Here is a 19,919-nt window from a genome sequence, read left to right on the forward strand (position 1 = left end):
ACAGATTGAAGATGGGGATAGCCATATCGCTAGAATTAGATGTGGTATTCATTGGGGGGGCCCCCATTGGTAATAGCGATTGCGTGTCTGTCGGTTGCCTGGTACTTGAGGCTGGTATTGTCTTGCTCTGGTGGCGGGGTTTTGCGGTGGTGGTTGTCCTCTGCCCCGGCCTCGGGCTAAAAAACCTGGTGGTAAGAGTGGTTGAGGTCCTGAGGTTGAGGCGGATGTAGAGGCGTCTGTATCGTCTCCAGAACTGTTAGATGAGACGGAGAAGGTGACCCGTTGGTTATTCCTGAAGCGGCCCCAGTTGCGTGTTCTTGGAGGGTTCTGTTGAATGTTATAGAATTCCTCGTCTAGGTAGGGGTACGTATTCTCTACTTTGTAGTTCTTTATGTCCCTTTCTATTTTGGTCACTTTCTTATTCACTTCAAAAGTGTTGAAGGTGGAGATGGTGTTATTGATCTTTTCCAATAGACTTTTGGCGTCGGTGATGGTGGTGTCTGATTGAATCTGTTTTTCTAGTTGGTCAATTTCTTCTAGTTCCAGACGGCTGTGTTCGATGGCTGTATCAATTCCTAGGACCATCCAGTGTCTGGAGCAGGTGGTGGCTAGATAGCTAAAGTTTGTTCTGAATTTTGGGTCCTGGGTGAAGATGGCTGGGGTGTTGCGTATTTGCAATCCAAGAGGGATAACTCCTGAGCGCAAGTAGTCCATCAGCATTCGTGCATGGAGGTCCGTTCTGATCTGCTTCTTTTTGAGCTTTTCAAGTTTGTCCAGTAAAACACGGGAGGTGTTTGGGGGAGGAGCAGTAGACGTAGATGTTGACGCTCCTGAAAGTAGGGAAGGGCCTGCCAGACGTGATTGAATGTATTCTTCTGAATAAGTAAGGGACTCCTTAGACATCTTGTGCAAACCAACAGGTTTTGTACCGATGTGTGCCTATATAAGTGAGGCAAGAAGGTAAAGTACACTGGGGTACTACTCTCGCAGCTGTGCAGCTGCTCCTAACATGTATAGGATAAACAGGAGGGAACCCATAAACCAAGTTGGGATGGGTGTAGACTGTAAGTGTAAACAATTCCCAACAGGTATCAATAGGAAGACAGTTCAAAGGGTGTATGCAATATGCATTACAATGAAAAGAAAAAGGAGTCACTGTAAATTTGAGACCAAACGGGTATTATTCACCATTTAGAAAGCTAGGCAGGTCTTTTGCAAAATCATACAGTTAAACAGCACTGTATACAATAAATGGGGTGACAACCCGGTGGCACTTGGTGCAAGTGATATATACATGAATATGTACAGTGAATAGTGACGGTGGTGCAAGTGCAGGGGTGAAAACAGCGTGGTCGGCGCGAAGTGACAGTGAAAAATACACAGAGTAATGGCTCCAGGGATTTAAGTAATAATCACTTAAAACAAGATTCAATTCCAGGAGTACAAAACAGGTAGGGCGCCATAAAATTAGGCTGTGTGGTCGACGGCGTTTCGATCCTCATCAATCGGGATCATCATCAGGACGGGGTTGTCGGGGAAAGAACACAGTGCTGTGGGGTAAGAGAGGACGAGTCAGGGAAGAACCTAAGGACTGACGGACGCGCGAGTGGCTAGCAGTAGGTAAGCTGCTGACTGGGATACGGCTAGGATTGCAGGTGGGCAACTAGGGCCGCTGTGGGAGATGCCAGGGTTCTAAGTAGGTTTATGGGTGGGCTGGAGCAGTGCGGCACGCGGCTGGCGACAGGACCTAGGAGTGGCGCTAAGGGAGACGCTGCAATTGAAGGGAATAATGGGAGACGCTGCAGGTACAGGGATTCTGAGCAAGCTGTCTGGGGTCTCTGGTGGGTAGCAGAGGGCTAGCGTTAAATTCCGGGTTGGCGCTGCGCCCCTCCAACTGCACGACTTTGACAGCAGCGGATCTGTAAGTTTACCGTTCATCCACAAAAGAGCCATGCATTAAGCTATTGCTTCTTTGCCTCCCGCACAGCTCCCGCGTTTACCTTCTAGACCTCCTCTGCAGCGCCAGTCCCGGGTTTAACGCTAGCCCTCTGCCACCCATCAGAGACCCCAGAAAGTTTGCTGGTTTAGCGCCCGCGCTTATCTTCCAGTCTCCCTCCGCAGCGCCAACCCGGAATTTAACGCTAGCCCTCTGCTACCCACCAGAGACCCCAGACAGCTTGCTCAGAATCCCTGTACCTGCAGCGTCTCCCATTATTCCCTTCAATTGCAGCGTCTCCCTTAGCGCCACTCCTAGGTCCTGTCGCCAGCCGCGTGCCGCACTGCTCCAGCCCACCCATAAACCTACTTAGAACCCTGGCATCTCCCACAGCGGCCCTAGTTGCCCACCTGCAATCCTAGCCGTATCCCAGTCAGCAGCTTACCTACTGCTAGCCACTCGCGCGTCCGTCAGTCCTTAGGTTCTTCCCTGACTCGTCCTCTCTTACCCCACAGCACTGTGTTCTTTCCCCGACAACCCCGTCCTGATGATGATCCCGATTGATGAGGATCGAAACGCCGTCGACCACACAGCCTAATTTTATGGCGCCCTACCTGTTTTGTACTCCTGGAATTGAATCTTGTTTTAAGTGATTATTACTTAAATCCCTGGAGCCATTACTCTGTGTATTTTTCACTGTCATTTCGCGCCGACCACGCTGTTTTCACCCCTGCACTTGCACCACCGTCACTATTCACTGTACATATTCATGTATATATCACTTGCACCAAGTGCCACCGGGTTGTCACCCCATTTATTGTATACAGTGCTGTTTAACTGTATGATTTTGCAAAAGACCTGCCTAGCTTTCTAAATGGTGAATAATACCCGTTTGGTCTCAAATTTACAGTGACTCCTTTTTCTTTTCATTGTAATGCATATTGCATACACCCTTTGAACTGTCTTCCTATTGATACCTGTTGGGAATTGTTTACACTTACAGTCTACACCCATCCCAACTTGGTTTATGGGTTCCCTCCTGTTTATCCTATACATGTTAGGAGCAGCTGCACAGCTGCGAGAGTAGTACCCCAGTGTACTTTACCTTCTTGCCTCACTTATATAGGCACACATCGGTACAAAACCTGTCGGTTTGCACAAGATGTCTAAGGAGTCCCTTACTTATTCAGAAGAATACATTCAATCACGTCTGGCAGGCCCTTCCCTACTTTCAGGAGCGTCAACATCTACGTCTACTGCTCCTCCCCCAAACACCTCCCGTGTTTTACTGGACAAACTTGAAAAGCTCAAAAAGAAGCAGATCAGAACGGACCTCCATGCACGAATGCCGACGGACTACTTGCGCTCAGGAGTTATCCCTCTTGGATTGCAAATACGCAACACCCCAGCCATCTTCACCCAGGACCCAAAATTCAGAACAAACTTTAGCTATCTAGCCACCACCTGCTCCAGACACTGGATGGTCCTAGGAATTGATACAGCCATCGAACACAGCCGTCTGGAACTAGAAGAAATTGACCAACTAGAAAAACAGATTCAATCAGACACCACCATCACCGACGCCAAAAGTCTATTGGAAAAGATCAATAACACCATCTCCACCTTCAACACTTTTGAAGTGAATAAGAAAGTGACCAAAATAGAAAGGGACATAAAGAACTACAAAGTAGAGAATACGTACCCCTACCTAGACGAGGAATTCTATAACATTCAACAGAACCCTCCAAGAACACGCAACTGGGGCCGCTTCAGGAATAACCAACGGGTCACCTTCTCCGTCTCATCTAACAGTTCTGGAGACGATACAGACGCCTCTACATCCGCCTCAACCTCAGGACCTCAACCACTCTTACCACCAGGTTTTTTAGCCCGAGGCCGGGGCAGAGGACAACCACCACCGCAAAACCCCGCCACCAGAGCAAGACAATACCAGCCTCAAGTACCAGGCAACCGACAGACACGCAATCGCTATTACCAATGGGGGCCCCCCCAATGAATACCACATCTAATTCTAGCGATATGGCTATCCCCATCTTCAATCTGTCTGATCACATCTTGACACATGAAGAAACCACTCTACTGTCGCGTGGACTATCCTTTGTTCCTACTGTTAGAACCAACTTTCTAGAGCTGCAATCAAATCTCCTCAAATTCTTCAGGAGAATTCGACTCAAACAATTCTTTGCCAACAAAGCAGACTCCGACACGGGCCCCATCTCACCGTTCCGGCTGCCTTCCACCTTCAACCCTCCATCCAACCAAATGCCACCAGAAATACTGGCGTTTGAGAGACTAGTAATGAAGGAAGTCATGGACCTCAAGGCAACACCTCGGTTCATTCCGTACAACCTACCCCTCACAGAGAAGGAAGCACTTATGTCCCTTAAAAACAACAGCGAAATTGTCATAAAACCCGCGGACAAAAGGCGGAGGCATCGTCGTGTTAAATAACACCCAATATGATCATGAGATCGAACGACAACTCACCAACACTGAACATTACCGTGTTTTATCTAAAGACCCTTTGGCGGATATAAAACAGAAGATCTTATCCATCACGACCACAGCCAAGGATCGGAACATTATTACAAAGAAAGAATTTGAATATCTCAACAGTCCTCATCCGAGAACCCCGGTTCTGTATGTCCTCCCCAAAATACATAAGGATGCCAGGAATCCTCCTGGACGCCCCATTGTGTCTGGTTGTGGATCAGTACTGGAACCGCTTGGTAAATACCTGGACGCGATCATTAAAGAATATGTGCCCATCACAGATACATACATACGTGATACGATGGATCTTATTACCACCATAGAAGACCAACCATTTGACAAAGAATCCCAGCTACTAGTCAGTATGGACATCGAGTCCCTCTACACAAATATCCCCCACCAAGAAGGACTCGAGGTCATTAAAAAACTCCTAAACTCCAGACCTCAACCCAGCCGGGTCCCATCTTACTTCATCATGGATCTCCTAAGGGTTGCCCTACAGAACAACTACTTCATGTACAAGAACATCTTTTACTTACAAGTGAAAGGAGTATCCATGGGCGCTTGCTTCGCTCCGAATTTTGCGATTCTATTCGTTCATGAGATGGAAAAATCCTTAATCCTCAACCCCATCAATTTGTACCGGCCGCAAATCCATCTATGGCGCCGGTACATTGATGATATTCTACTAATTTGGAATGGAACATCGGACACCCTTGTACTTTTTGTCAATTGGCTGAATACTGCCCAGGAACATTTAAAATTCACCAGCGAATGGACCAAGAATGATCTACCATTTCTTGATGTCACCATTCACGCCGAAGACGGTGCCCTGGGTACACTCCTCTTTCGAAAACCCACAGAACGCAATACTCTTTTGCACTACTCAAGCTACCACCCTAGAGGCTTACGAGACGGCCTACCCTACGGACAGTTCTTAAGAATCCGCCGTAATTGCAAATGGCGTAAGGACTACTTTCGAGAAGCAGATATCCTGGTCACAAAATTAACCAACAGAGGCTACCCCAGACGCCTTGTGACCAAAGCCAAAAAGCGAGCCTGGTACAATCATCGCGAGGATCTACTAGTTCCCAACAGCAACAAGAAGACCATGACCCGAATTCCCTTCGTGTCGGTATACAGCACGGACAGCAACAAAGTGTCCAAAATAATTAAGAAGAACTGGCCGATTTTACGCTGTGAGGAACAATTCCGCGAGCCCCCCCTTTTCTCCTACCAAAGGGGCAATAACATCGCCAACCACCTGGTACGCGCAATCACATGGGCTACCACCTCAACCGAAAAACACACCATCACCGCTGCATGGGGATTGGAGCCAGTTATCGGACATTTCAAATGCCAATCATGCAGTGTATGTGACCTGACTGCAAACACCAAAGAATTCCGGTTTAATGGCCAAAGCCATCAACTCACGCACCACTCTAACTGCAAAACCCAGAATGTCGTCTATGCCATCCGTTGTCCATGTGACCTACTCTATATCGGCCAAACCACCCAAATGGTGAAACAACGCATAATCCAACACAAAAGTAGGATAAATTGCAAGGTACTAACTGCTCCACTAGTTGCACATTTCTTGGAAAAATCACATGCGGACACAGATCTCAGATGGACTGTCATCGAGAAACCTACATTACCCGTTAGAGGTGGCAACATGACCGCCCTCCTCAACAGAGCAGAATGTAAATGGATCTCGAGAGTGGACTCGGTGAACCATGGGTTAAACACCTTTGATGAGTGGAACAATACTATTCTCATCTGAAGTGCAACCTGAGTCCTTGGTATCCTTGAAACCCCCTGCCTTTACCTTGTACACACATTCAGTTCTCATGCCCATATGTTCCAATAACCAAATCCGGCATGCATTCTGAAATTGTACATATGATAATGTTGCTTGTCTGGGCCTGCATGTATGTTGACTCTGCAGTCCCTCTTGTCCAAGACTTGATGTGGAACATTGTTTTTTGTAAACAGCCACCTACCGCTTGCACACGGTTGAACTTTATACAGCTGTTCTCCACATCGATTTTAAGTTTTTTTGATTGATGTTTACATGTACCAATGCCAGACTCTAGGAGATTCAATGTCTGCAGCCACTGTATTCTACATTGCTTATAATTAATTCTTTTCCCCGGCTGTGTGTATATGTAAATGTATATATTTCCTAGTAATTATGAATTGCTGATGGCATATCGTCCGCTTTACATGACCGAGTAACCTTGATGCATCTCCTTGCATCTTATTAACCTCTGCCCCGCTCCATCTTAGACCCTGGCAACTCGCCCTGACACGGCTTCCTTGGTTGCCATATCAACCAGCCTCTGTTAGGAGAATGCGCGCGTCTTTTCCTTTCCTTTTCCTAGTTACTAGAGTTGCCGCGGTAACCAGCAGCCACTCCCCCTACCCCTCAGTGCGCACGCAGTGTCTCGCCTCCCGCCCCGCCCCCCGCCCACCGCTATCTTCAACAGCGCTGTTTTGTCCGCGCTCCGCTCCCGCATTCATTGCTTGAAGCCACACCTTGGATTAACCCACCCGGCATACCTCTGATTCATTCAGGTAAGCCACTTTGTACACCCACCCGCCACCTCCGTTCGCGACTCCATTCCCAGAGTTTCTTGGTGGTTAATGACCCCCTTTTCCCTCTCCCAGACGCAGATCTCCACCGCCAACTCAAGTCTCCCCTGCATTCAGGTAAATTCAAAGCCACCTTGGCTCGACTTATTTTTCCTCAATCTACCGCCTTCTGTAATACCAAAACACCTTTTTGTGCAGCTCCGGATCCTAGCTTCCAGCCCCTCCAACTGCACGACTTTGACAGCAGCGGATCTGTAAGTTTACCGTTCATCCACAAAAGAGCCATGCATTAAGCTATTGCTTCTTTGCCTCCCGCACAGCTCCCGCGTTTACCTTCTAGACCTCCTCTGCAGCGCCAGTCCCGGGTTTAATGCTAGCCCTCTGCCACCCATCAGAGACCGCAGAAAGTTTGCTGGTTTAGCGCCCGCGCTTATCTTCCAGTCTCCCTCCGCAGCGCCAACCCGGAATTTAACGCTAGCCCTCTGCTACCCACCAGAGACCCCAGACAGCTTGCTCAGAATCCCTGTACCTGCAGCGTCTCCCATTATTCCCTTCAATTGCAGCGTCTCCCTTAGCGCCACTCCTAGGTCCTGTCGCCAGCCGCGTGCCGCACTGCTCCAGCCCACCCATAAACCTACTTAGAACCCTGGCATCTCCCACAGCGGCCCTAGTTGCCCACCTGCAATCCTAGCCGTATCCCAGTCAGCAGCTTACCTACTGCTAGCCACTCGCGCGTCCGTCAGTCCTTAGGTTCTTCCCTGACTCGTCCTCTCTTACCCCACAGCACTGTGTTCTTTCCCCGACAACCCCGTCCTGATGATGATCCCGATTGATGAGGATCGAAACGCCGTCGACCACACAGCCTAATTTTATGGCGCCCTACCTGTTTTGTACTCCTGGAATTGAATCTTGTTTTAAGTGATTATTACTTAAATCCCTGGAGCCATTACTCTGTGTATTTTTCACTGTCACTTCGCGCCGACCACGCTGTTTTCACCCCTGCACTTGCACCACCGTCACTATTCACTGTACATATTCATGTATATATCACTTGCACCAAGTGCCACCGGGTTGTCACCCCATTTATTGTATACAGTGCTGTTTAACTGTATGATTTTGCAAAAGACCTGCCTAGCTTTCTAAATGGTGAATAATACCCGTTTGGTCTCAAATTTACAGTGACTCCTTTTTCTTTTCATTGTAATGCATATTGCATACACCCTTTGAACTGTCTTCCTATCATCTCATCCCCTGCATGACAAAGATGGTGGAGGAATACAGCACACATGTGGCTGGCTGATGCTAGCCTGTTCACACCTCATGCATGTGTTTAGTGTGATCTCTTTTAAGCCCCAGCTCCCTTCAGTCTAGTGTTCACCACTATAGCTGTGGTCCTGTGAGACCGCCCATGTTTCCTGAGCTTTTGATATTCTTGTTTCCTGAGTTCCTAAACTATAGTTATACCTTGAATCCTTGTTACTGAGTTAGCACTGCCTTCAGTGCTACCTTGATACCTTGTTTCCTGAGCTGCAGCTATTCCTTGTTCCTGTACTAGCACTGCCTGCAGTGCTCTCTTGACTCCTTGATTCCTATGCTGTAGCTATTCCTTGTTCCTGAACTAGCACTGCCTTCAGTGCTACCTTGACTCCTGAACCTTAGTTATGCCTTGTTTCCTTGATTTCTGAACCAGTACTATATAGTGCACCCTTGAAGCCTCTCTCTCTTGTATTTCCCTTTCCCAGTCCCTGCTTTCCTTCCCATTACCTTTGTTCTAGTTCCTAGTTTGCTTTTTTCCTATTCCTATTCTAGTTTCCATGTATATGTGTTAATTGCTTTCTGCCAAGTGTGCCCTTTGTTTCCACTCTTTTCCTGTTAAGCACTCCTCCTTGCTAGCTCATTGTCTATATTGGCTGTGTTTTTAGTTCTATCCCCTTGCTGTTAACTCCATGCATGTTCCTGTATGATCACCAGGATCTGTGGGCTCAGCTGACAGCCTAGGTGGTGTTTCTTGTTCACTGTGAGTATTGTTTTTGAGTTACTTTTATAACATCAACATAGGTATCAGCTTCACAGACCCTGCCTTTGCATATAAATCCTATATGTGGTTATTTGCAGTCAGTATCTGTAACAGCAATTATGGGTGAGGAACTTTTTTAACTTCAGTCCTACTGTGTGAAGCTCCCGATTGCTTTACCCCACATTCCCTTCATTGTTAATGTTGTTATGTTTGCCTTGCACATCAGCCCTGAGGGTTAGATATTCTGAAGGCTAAATCACCTCTTGAGTGACTGTCCTTTCTGTGTCTTAACCATTGAGAATGCTCTGGGCCAATCCTTTTTGATTTTCTCAGGTCAATGGACCTTTGTTGTAGCCCAAGAGGAAAAGGGGTTACTTGCAATTTTAAATCTCAGAGACAGTGTCACCAATCTGACCCCACACTGAAAGTCTGTATCTGTATCTTAAAGTTAGAAAATAATTTATTGAAAATTCAATCACAAAAACATACAGTAGACATACAACATTATTAGGGGAAGACCAAATTGATGTAAAATATTGGTCCTTAACAACATCTCTATGATTGCAATGCAAAAGAGTCAAAATAAAATCTGGTGGGTGGACGAATGGTTTCGATCCTTCTCACCATACATGGAAAAGATTTTCAGTGTCTTCCTATTCCTACACTACGCTAAGAATAGAAAAAACTCTATTGATCCAAAAGCAAGAAAAGGTGTCAGCATAAGATCCTCATTAGAAGTCCTGTAAGCTGAAATCACGTGTAGCATGAAGCCACACAATCAGAAGTCAGGAAGGTTCTGTATCTCTCAAAGTCTAAAGGTAAATGTCTTACTTCAAGGTGAGTTCACTAATAAGAAACACACGGAAAGTTTGAAACACATGACGTAACATCATTCAACCTTGTTATTTCAATTTCCCATGAAGAGGCTTAGCACCTGGTATGATAATCCCATCTTCCAGTCTCTGCTTCTGAGACGTCCTTGAAGTCCTCCCTTCTGCAGATATGGCCATCTGGTAGCACTGCCTTGTTCTCTATTAAAAGTAATTGACCTTGCCAGTTCTTCCTTGCCTCACTATCTTAATAATACAATGTTTCTTTACTAGTTAAGAATGCTTCAGTCTGCCCTGTGAAAGATGGAAAACATTTCAAAAACAGCTTTTACTGACAATGGTAAATGTCCGAACTGTAAGCTTAAGGCCCACAATCAAGCTAAATTAGCAGGTTACTTCAAAAAGCATGTACATTGTGCAGCAGATAGAAACATTCTGGTGGGAGGTGCTCCGCCGGTCAGGTTAAATCTGCGCCGATTTCCAGCGTTTTGCGGACTCTGATCCAGCTGCAGCCCACTGAAATGACCATCGGAATGCCTGGGCTATAATATGCGATGTTCACTTACCTGCTAGTGAGGGTCTAATGCGGCAAAAACGAGTTTGACGGCCGGGTGCGGGACGGAGCCGGGAGGACGCAAAATTGCGACGCCCTGATATGCAGAGGAATTGGGACGAATGTGGGGTTACAACGAGACGTGAAAACCTGCGGCGTTACTCGTAAGGTGGCGATTGGAAGATGCCGCGCTCCGCAAGCACGAAATCAGCCTGAAAAACAGCATGAGCAAGGTAATGCTGGTGTGTGCCCCATATCCAAACGCGCTTGTAGGGAGCAACAAAATGGCGGCGCCCAGGACGATATGCAGTGCAGCACTCCCGGACCAGCCTCACGTCGGATGGACAAATCTATGCAAGATTCACCTGTCCTGATGAGCGTCTTCACCGGGACAAGGACCGCTCTTTTGTGAAGGTACGAGGGCGCAAGCCCCCAACAGAGCCTTGCTCTACAAGTCCACCGATGCCTGTCCTCAAAATGGCCACCACTGCACAACCCACGGCCCCCTCCATCTATGTCTACTAGGGCTCGCAGAGCCCCGGGGCCCCCAACGATAAGAGCAAGGCCTCCTACGTTCTCTATATGTTCAAGTGTGACCTGGAATTCCGGAAACAAGCGCGCATATCTATAATCGGAGCCTCACTACACCACTACAATGTCCCTGGCCCCAAGATGGTCGACCCCCGACTTTTGGAGATCCCCTACATCTGACGGGTGTTTTTCGTACAATGACCCGATGTTTAAAGAGAAACAACTTCCTGACCAAGGTCTGAGACTCTTTCAACGACAATGAACCCTTGAGATATTCTTTGCTCCAGCAACTCTCCAATCCCTTCCAGCCTCTCTATGACACAACCAACCTGAGGGGACAACTTCCATGGGAACTTTTTACTGAACTACCTACCCCCTACCCCTCCCTGCTCCACTCCTCTTCTCTTCCCTACCACTAACCTCTGCCCTCACCTGTCCTTGCCCTAGCCCCCACCCTGTTTACCTGTGAATTTCCTGCGTCATTTGAGAGCTAGCTATTTTGTCTGTTGCCCGATGGAGCTACCTGGTTTAGCTATAGGGGAGACAGGTCGGGGATTCCCGCCTTGGACGTCACCTACCCAGTCGGTCTTTAGCCAGACTTCCTTTTCGTCTCTCCTGTCGTCTCTTCCCGCTTCCTCCCTCTATTTATATCTCTACTTCTCTCCTCTCTCAATGTATTGAGACTGAACTATTCTGTCTGTTGCCCGATGGAGCTACCTGGTTTAGCTATAGGGGAGATGGGCCTTGGACTCCCTCCTTGGTCGTCACCTACCCAGTCGGCCTTTAGACAGACATCTTTTTGTCTCTCCTTGTTGTCTCTTCACCTATCCTCCCTTCTCTCACCCTCCCCTTTACGCTCCATTATTTTGTCCTCCATATTCTTTTAATGTTTCCCTTGAGACCCAGCTATTAGGCCAAAGCCCAGTGGAGCTACCTGATAGCTATAGAGGAGATGGGTTTTGGGACTTCTCCCTCGACCGTCACCTACCCAGCCGGACTTTGGGCAGACCTTCCTTCGTCTTTCTGCTCTATCTCCCCCCCCACCCCTTTACCCTTACCCCCTTCCCCTCTACACTCCCCTTATCTCGTCTTCGATGCTCTTGTAATTGTTTTTCTAGCAACTGTTGTAAATTGAAACTGATGTAATCTCGTAATTTTGTTGAACCTCATATAAAGTGCTCTGATACCTCCGGGTCTAGCCAGCGCTATATAAAACTCTTGAAATAAATAAAATAAAATAAATAAATAAATAAATAAATCTGTAAATTTATCAATAACATGCCCATTATTCATATATATATTGTACATTCACACATGCATACACTTTTATTAATTGAAACAAAAACTGGTCACGTTTTAGGCATAACATCAACACACGCATGATTCATTCAACTCTTGGTCAATGCACTTCATTGAAATGCCTTTTAACTCACCCCTGTACAATCTTAGCCTATAGATAAAGATTATCAGCAATCCAGTTGTGTCTGTAAAGGAACAAATGAATTAATGCACACAAACACTCATGGTATAGCACACCATTACTGCACTATCTATACTAGTGCACCTAGTGTATTGATAATTATTTAATCTCGCAAATACATAAGGCCAAAGGTACACACATATATGTGGCCTTATCAATGTAAAAGGGTACAGTAAAAATATGCTACTCCACATCTTGTTCCCTTGTGCAGGCTTCCCCTTTGGTTCTCTTTTCTCCTCAGACTGCCTGTGTGATCCTGGGCAGTGCCGTACTCTTTTTGCTTACTTTTTCTACCCAGCTACTAGTCCTTGCCTAAGTCCTTGACTGTGTCCCGCAGAGTTGCGCACCGTCCTGGCAGTTAGGCCCTTGATCGCTGGGCAGTCATGGCATTTGATGCCCACAATATATGTGGTCATCAGTGGCATGATATCAATTTAGACTCCTTTCCTGATAGAGATAGTGATGCTTGGGCATGCAGGCCAGGATAGGTACATGTGCGGCTGTAGTGCACAGGTGAGTGATGAAATATTGATGTTCAGGGACCAAATGTGAATGCACTAAAAATCAAAAGCTTGTATTTGGGACACAAATCTTATTTTTAATCAAATATACTTTTATGCCTTCGAGTGAATCACATTTATTTATGTTTTTTCAAAAACTGACAAGTGGATGCTTGGAGACAAAATAATAGCATGTTCAATTTTCAACAAGCAATGGCAAAGCCAATAGGTCTTGCATATGCGAGAACTAGATAGGCTTTGTTAATGTCTTTTAGCCATGCTGTACAGCCACGCTGCTGTGCAGCATGGCTGAAAGAAAAAAATAGGGTATGACGAGGCCACTGCTGCCGCCTCATAGTCCTTTTTTCATAGCACTGTAATGCAGTATAGCGCTATGTTTCATAACTTTAAGCCATGCTACACAACAGCTGCGCTGCTGTACAAAATGTCTAAAATACATTGACAAGGGGGGCGTGTCCAAGATGGCGATGTGAGCGGTTGCTCTATAGCTCACTCTGCTCTGCTCTAGAGACCCTCACCTCTCCAAACCCAGGTCCTTTTCTCCACTATTCACTCTTGTTGTCTATTTGATGTCACTCAGACCCCTGTGGTGAAAAACATCCCCTTAATTCACTGTTACGCTTCTATAATTCTTAATGTTATCAGGAAAACCCTGCCTGAACAGCACATTCACCAATCATAAGTTGGTTCCTGAAAGGTTGACTAACATTGAGTCCAAAGGAGGGCTTCAGCATTACAGCTCCCTACTTCACTCTCCTCATATTGTGAAACTTTCCACAGTCAATTGCGCTATTCTTTGCACCAGCAATGCTTGTAAGCACAATTTGAGTATTAATTGGAGATGCCACCACCACGATGATGGATGCAAACTTTGCATGCTGCCACATGTAGTGCTCTGCAATCTGCTTCAAGAGTGTTGTTTGCTCCTGTCTCCAACTGCACAAAGACACACTTACTAAGGTGTGACTACAAAGGACTAGTGTATTCCTTAAACAGTAGCAGGCAAGGAGAAATTTAACACCCTTGCACTTCAACTATCAAGTAGAGTCCGCTATTACATTCTATATTCCCCCAAAGTTCACCCACAAGGTCCAAGTTAAAACATAAGTAACACTCAGCACTGCCACAATGTAAATCCTTGTGATATCAAAATCTAATTGTACTATATGCTTCAGTATGAGTGTTTCATTGCCAGTTTGTCTATGTTAATCTAAACCTAATCTACTTCTGAAATCTCTGTAGAAATTAATAGTCAAATGTTTTGTTTTTTAAGGTATACTCTACGCTGTGGCTTTCATGGGCCCTGGGGCCGCCTTCATGTTGGGATCCGCCATTTTGCGCTATTATGTGGACATAGACAAACTCCCAGCAGGTAGGTTGACTGCTTGTGCTGGCGTTTTCATTATCTACAAGGTACTTCACTGGATCTTTGTTTGGTAAAAGAATTGTGATGCATGCCATTTGTACAGAACAACGTGATGAGGTCAAAATAAATAAATAAATTGAATGTCGGGGAAGTTCTTAGATATGACGAGTTATTTTGAAATAAGAGAAACATAAGTGTTGTTTGCTCTTGGATTGGTTCCTAATTCTATATCCTACGTCAGAAACTCGCTCATCTGCATTTATCAAATTCCCTGGAACTATGACTGACATTTCTTCTTATACAGAGTATATTTTTAACTTCACACCACTGGGTTGAAGGAGAGAAATCCAATCCTATCAATTCAATATTGTTTAAGGTATACTTATTTATAGGTTTCTTTCTTAAATTAAACATTATTTCAAACCACCAAAAGCACAATGAACAGAAACATCAATGTTTTCTTTTGTAAATAAAATACAGGGAGACTCTCTAGCACATCAGTTAACAAAGAAAAACTTTTCTTGCACGTGTACACGTAGCAATGGAGTCGCCATTCATTAACTTCTCAGCTGATGGGCCTTCAACCCTCCCCCCCCCCCCCGTCCTAAGCACTTTTTGGCTATTTGGGGGTAGTTAGTGCTTAGGCCGCCATAACCTTTTGTCCACATAAGGTATCCACAACATATTTGAGTCATTTTTTCCAATATCCTGGGGATTTTAAAGGTACCCAGGGTTTGTCAATTCTCTGGGTGGGGACCGAGAAAATGGCCAAAATATGGCTAAACACAGAGTGTTTGTGGAAAAATAGGGGAAAAATGCTCTGGATAAAAGTGTCTGTTTTTTTCATTAAAATGGAATCACCAAACGGTTTACTGTGATAATATCACCATCTTCCCAATGTTCAGGAACATGCAGAGCTGAATTTTGGCACTTTTCAAAAGCAGCCTATTTTCCTATTTTTTGTGCTTCCAACCTACTATAAGTTTGTGATCGAAACCAGTGTAAAACCCATGGTTGATCCAGAAATATAAATTGCTGAAACCAATCACTGACAAAATATCGAAGGTCAGAATATTGACCTACAAAAATATCGAAGCAAGAATATCGAAGTCAAGAATATCGAAATCCTATCTACATTATGGTAAGTACAAAACATATCGAAAAAAAACAATCAATGTCAACAATATCGTTGTTAAAAATAACGTTTTTTATTTAAGTTGAAAAAATATAGTAAAATAAAGTAAATAATACATACAATTAAAATAAACATAGTTAAAAATAATTTAAAATGTTTAAAAATTATAAATAATACGTATAATGTAAAATTTAATTAAACATATTCATATAATATATAATATTTCATATCATATATAATGTATATACCTACTTACTAATAATTTTTAATAATTATTTTAATAACGTATGATTTAAAAAAAATATACATTAGAAATACATCTATACACATAAAAATATATTATAAATAAAAATTAAAAAAATATATATAACAAATTAAAACTATTAAAAGTGTTGGATAGCGTTAGGGTAAAAATTACTATTCCCACTCCAATGAGTGCTACAGTAGAGAAAGTGTTGGATAGCATTGAGGTTTAAATTACGATTCCCACTCCAGGGAGTGCAACAGTAGGGAAAGTGTTGGATAGCGTAGGGGTTACATTTATTGTTCCCACTCCAGTGAGTGCAACAGTAGGGAAAGTCTTGGATACCGTAGGGGTTAAAATTACTATTCCCACTCCAGGGAGTGCAACAGTAGGGAAAATGTTGGATAGCGCAGGGGTTAAAATTACTATTCCCACTCCAGTGAGTGCAACAGTAGGGAAAATGTTGGATAGCATAGGGGTAAACATTACTATTCCCACTCCAGTGAGTACAACAGTAGGGAAAGTGTTGGATAGCATCGGGGTAAAAATGACTATTCCCACTCCAGTGAGTGCAACAGTAGGGAAAGTTCTGGTTAGCGTAGGGGTAAAAATTACTATTATGATCAAAAAAGAGGGACTAGTTAGGGCTAATATTAACGGGGTCCAGTGCATATGCCCTAATAGCATACTGTTCAACAAAAGTGATGCATAGTTCCCCTAGGTAAAAAATATTAAATGGGACAGTAGACAATGAAAAAAGTGAATGAAGACACACCGGAGGGGGATCCTCCTATTCAGAATTTAAGGGCCTCACACACCCAGCAAGCTAGGTGTCATGCTTCATCATATGGCTCAGCCCATGTACGCTGGGTGTACGGCACGTACCCCGCATGATCACAGGGGTACTGCGATCATGGGGGGTACGTGCCGTACCCGGGGGGGGGCGTTCCGTACCTGTTTCGGCGCGAACTCTGCGTTTACGACTGTTTTCGGCTCCCGTAGGAAAAGGGTCGTACGGTGCGTACCCGACACGAATCGTACTTGCTGGGTCGTAAAAACCAGCCGCGAACAGTAGTGATGTCGTGTACAGCGGGTTCCGAGTGAGACTCGTACGGAGATTTGAGTCGTACGGAGTCCTGTACGACTCGTACGGAGTTCGGCTCCTGGTACGGATCGTACTTTGTCGTACGTACGGGACGTTTACGGGTACGATTCGTACGGGGAAAAAACGCTCCGTACGACGATTCGGAGCGCATTTTACCGGATCGGAATCAACCCCATTGTGTGACTCACCCGTCTCTGTGATGGAGCGGGTCCTGTCACCAAAACCTCGGCTTGAGGACACGTTGATCTTGATGTCCTATGAGGAATAGAAAAGAAGAAAAGAGGGGCGGGGGGGCAGCCCCCTCTCGGTGGTGAATACGGGGACGGGCTATTCCCTGCCTTGAGTACGCGTAATGGCAGGACGTTGAATGGTTAACTGGCTAATGCTCATACCCAGGCGCCAGTATCATGAGCAATCATCCTCGCATCCCTGAACATGTCGGTTCGGGGCTAAAGTCCTTGAAGTTATATATCAAGCGGCGCGGGTGACTCTCGTGGCTCCCCAGGGGGGGGGAACCTCGAAACCGGGTCCGGGTGGCCGCTGAGGCGACCGACCACTGCAACACTGGTTCAATACTCCACCACACCTAGCAACCCGGGAGTGCCGCTCCGCAATGGTATTAAACAACATTGACTGCTTAAAAACCTCCCGCTAGCCCATCGATCAACTGGCGGGTCTGCAAGATATGGCCCCGGGTCCAGGCGCCATCATTCAGTTACCACCTCGTAGTTCTGCCGGTGTCAGCCGGTCTAATGCTAATACTAATCCCATCCAGTGAGCGCAACAGAAGGGTAAGTGTTAGATAGCGTAGGGGTTAAAATTAATATTCAAATACCAAGGAATGTAACAGTGTGGAAAATGTAGGATAGCGTAGGGGTTAAATTAACATACATATTAATTAAACAGTTTTTATAAAATAAATAACATATACAAAATTCATTAACTAAAACATTAATAATAAATACCAATAATATTAAATTAATATTTACTTAAATAAAATTAAATTACTTCCAACCTTATTCCCCCATAAACACACAACCCCTGCACATAAAAAACACAAATATTTGAATTGTCAATTAATCAATTAATAAAAATTAATTATCAATTAATAATAAATTATCAATAAATTAAATAACAATACCAAAACATAAAAAATAATAATACATTAATTATAATTAATGTAATGATCAATTAATCAATTAATAAAACTGTGTTATCAATTAATAATTAATTATAATTAAATTAATATTCGATAACAATCAATAAAACATTAATTAATTCATTATAATTAAATTACTTCCCACACTATTCCCTATAAACCCACAACCCACACTGATACTCAAACGCAAAATGTACTTGAAAAAATTACTAATTTTTAAACATGTAATACATATATAAAAAAATTATAAAAATACATTACAAAAAACGGTAAACATACATATACAATACAAACTAAAATGCACACCACTAATATAAATTTCGATATTATTAACAACAATATTTTTGCTAACGATATTACTTACTTCGATATTACTAACTTTGATATTACTTACTTCGATATAAAAAAATATATATAACTTACCTTGAGGTCGATATTCTGGTCAACGATATTCTTGACATTGATATTCTGTCCCTACAATATTAAAAACTCGATTTTAGTGTAGGTCGATGTAAAAAAATCGATATTTTGACTGCTCACCGCTGAAAACTTAACAAACTCAACAAGGGGTCATAATTGTAGATCCCTCAATATTTTTCCAAATAAAGCAAGTGTTGAAATAAAGACACATTGAAAACGAGAAGGAGAAAACTGTCATTTGTGGCATCTGCAACTTTTTGTCATGATGGCCGATTTACAAAAGCAATGTGCCATTATGTTTGCTAGGCCCTTTTGGTTCTAGGCATATATGAGGTTTGCAGGTTCCCCAAGAACCCGGGGTACCAAGGGCCAACAAATGACCTCCACCGTGCAATGGTTTTGTATTGTCTACTGAGTGTAGACCAATTCATATTGTGAAATATGTAGAGTGAAAAATAGGTATCAAAGTATCCTATGTATTTCTGAAATAAGCATAACATATTGAATTTAAGAGCAGTGGTTATTTGTACATCTTTGAATGTGTGGGTACCCGTAGGAGCATATGAGTTAGACTGGTTTTGTTTTTAAATGTCTTATTTCTTGCACACTGGATTACATTTGGAAGGCACCAATGCAGCGAAATCCAATTGGTTATAACAAATATCCTACTGTTCTATGCATCCCCATGTATTGTAATAAAAACAGTACCTCATTTGTGCAGGTAGGTCTAGTGCCACCGACAAGATACTGTCCAAAATGCAACATGGATACATCACATTTTTTCACTCAGACTGACCCGTTTTTTTGCAAAGTGGGTAGCTGTGGACTGTGGGCCCTGATTCAGCTGGCACCTAAGGAAACCTAGCACACCTTGTACATTTTTTAAAACTAGATACCTAGGGGAATCCAGGATGGGTGACTTGTGTGACTTGTGTGGCCAGGTTGTTTCCCCAGGATCCCATGCAAACCTCAAACTTTGACTAAAAAACAACCTTACCTCACATTTCAGTGAGGGAAAGTTCTGGAAGCTGTGGGAGCCACAAATGTACTTTCACCCAGCATTCCCCTAAGTCTTCCTAATAAAATGGTGTTGGTAGGCCTAGTGCCCGGGACAGGAAATGGCCCAAAACATAATATGGATACATCAAATTTTTTCAATCAAAACTGACCTTTTTTATGCAAAGTGGGTTGCTGTGGATTTTGAGCCCTAGCTGAGCTGGCACATAGCGAAACCTAGCAAACCTGTACATTTTAAAAATGAGACATCTAGGGGAATCCAGGATGGAGTGACTTGCATGGCTCTCACTAGATTGCTTTTCCCAGAATCCCTATAAACGTCAAACTTTGACTAAAAAACATATTTTCCTCCCATTTCTGTGGTGGAAAGTTCTAGAATCTGTGGGGAGCCCCAAACCTTATTCCACCTAGCATTCCCCTAAGTCTTCCAATAATAATGGTATTTCGCTGTTGTGGGTAGGACTAGTGCCCCTAAGTCTTCCAATAATAATGGCAC

General features: G+C 44.1%; 1 protein-coding gene across 2 annotated transcripts in view; it reads left to right on the forward strand.

The window, feature by feature from the left end:
* LOC144773527 (solute carrier organic anion transporter family member 2B1-like) overlaps window positions 1-19,919 on the forward strand; it is a 477,218-nt gene that overhangs the window by 207,009 nt on the left and 250,290 nt on the right. For both annotated transcript variants that reach the window (XM_078658588.1, XM_078658589.1), the window contains exon 6: window positions 14,251-14,349. In XM_078658588.1, coding sequence (XP_078514714.1) covers window positions 14,251-14,349 — 99 coding nt within the window. The remainder of the gene's footprint in view (window positions 1-14,250; window positions 14,350-19,919) is intronic.

Source organism: Lissotriton helveticus, chromosome 8 (assembly GCF_964261635.1).
Source record: "Lissotriton helveticus chromosome 8, aLisHel1.1, whole genome shotgun sequence".
Lineage (NCBI taxonomy): Eukaryota > Metazoa > Chordata > Amphibia > Caudata > Salamandridae > Lissotriton > Lissotriton helveticus.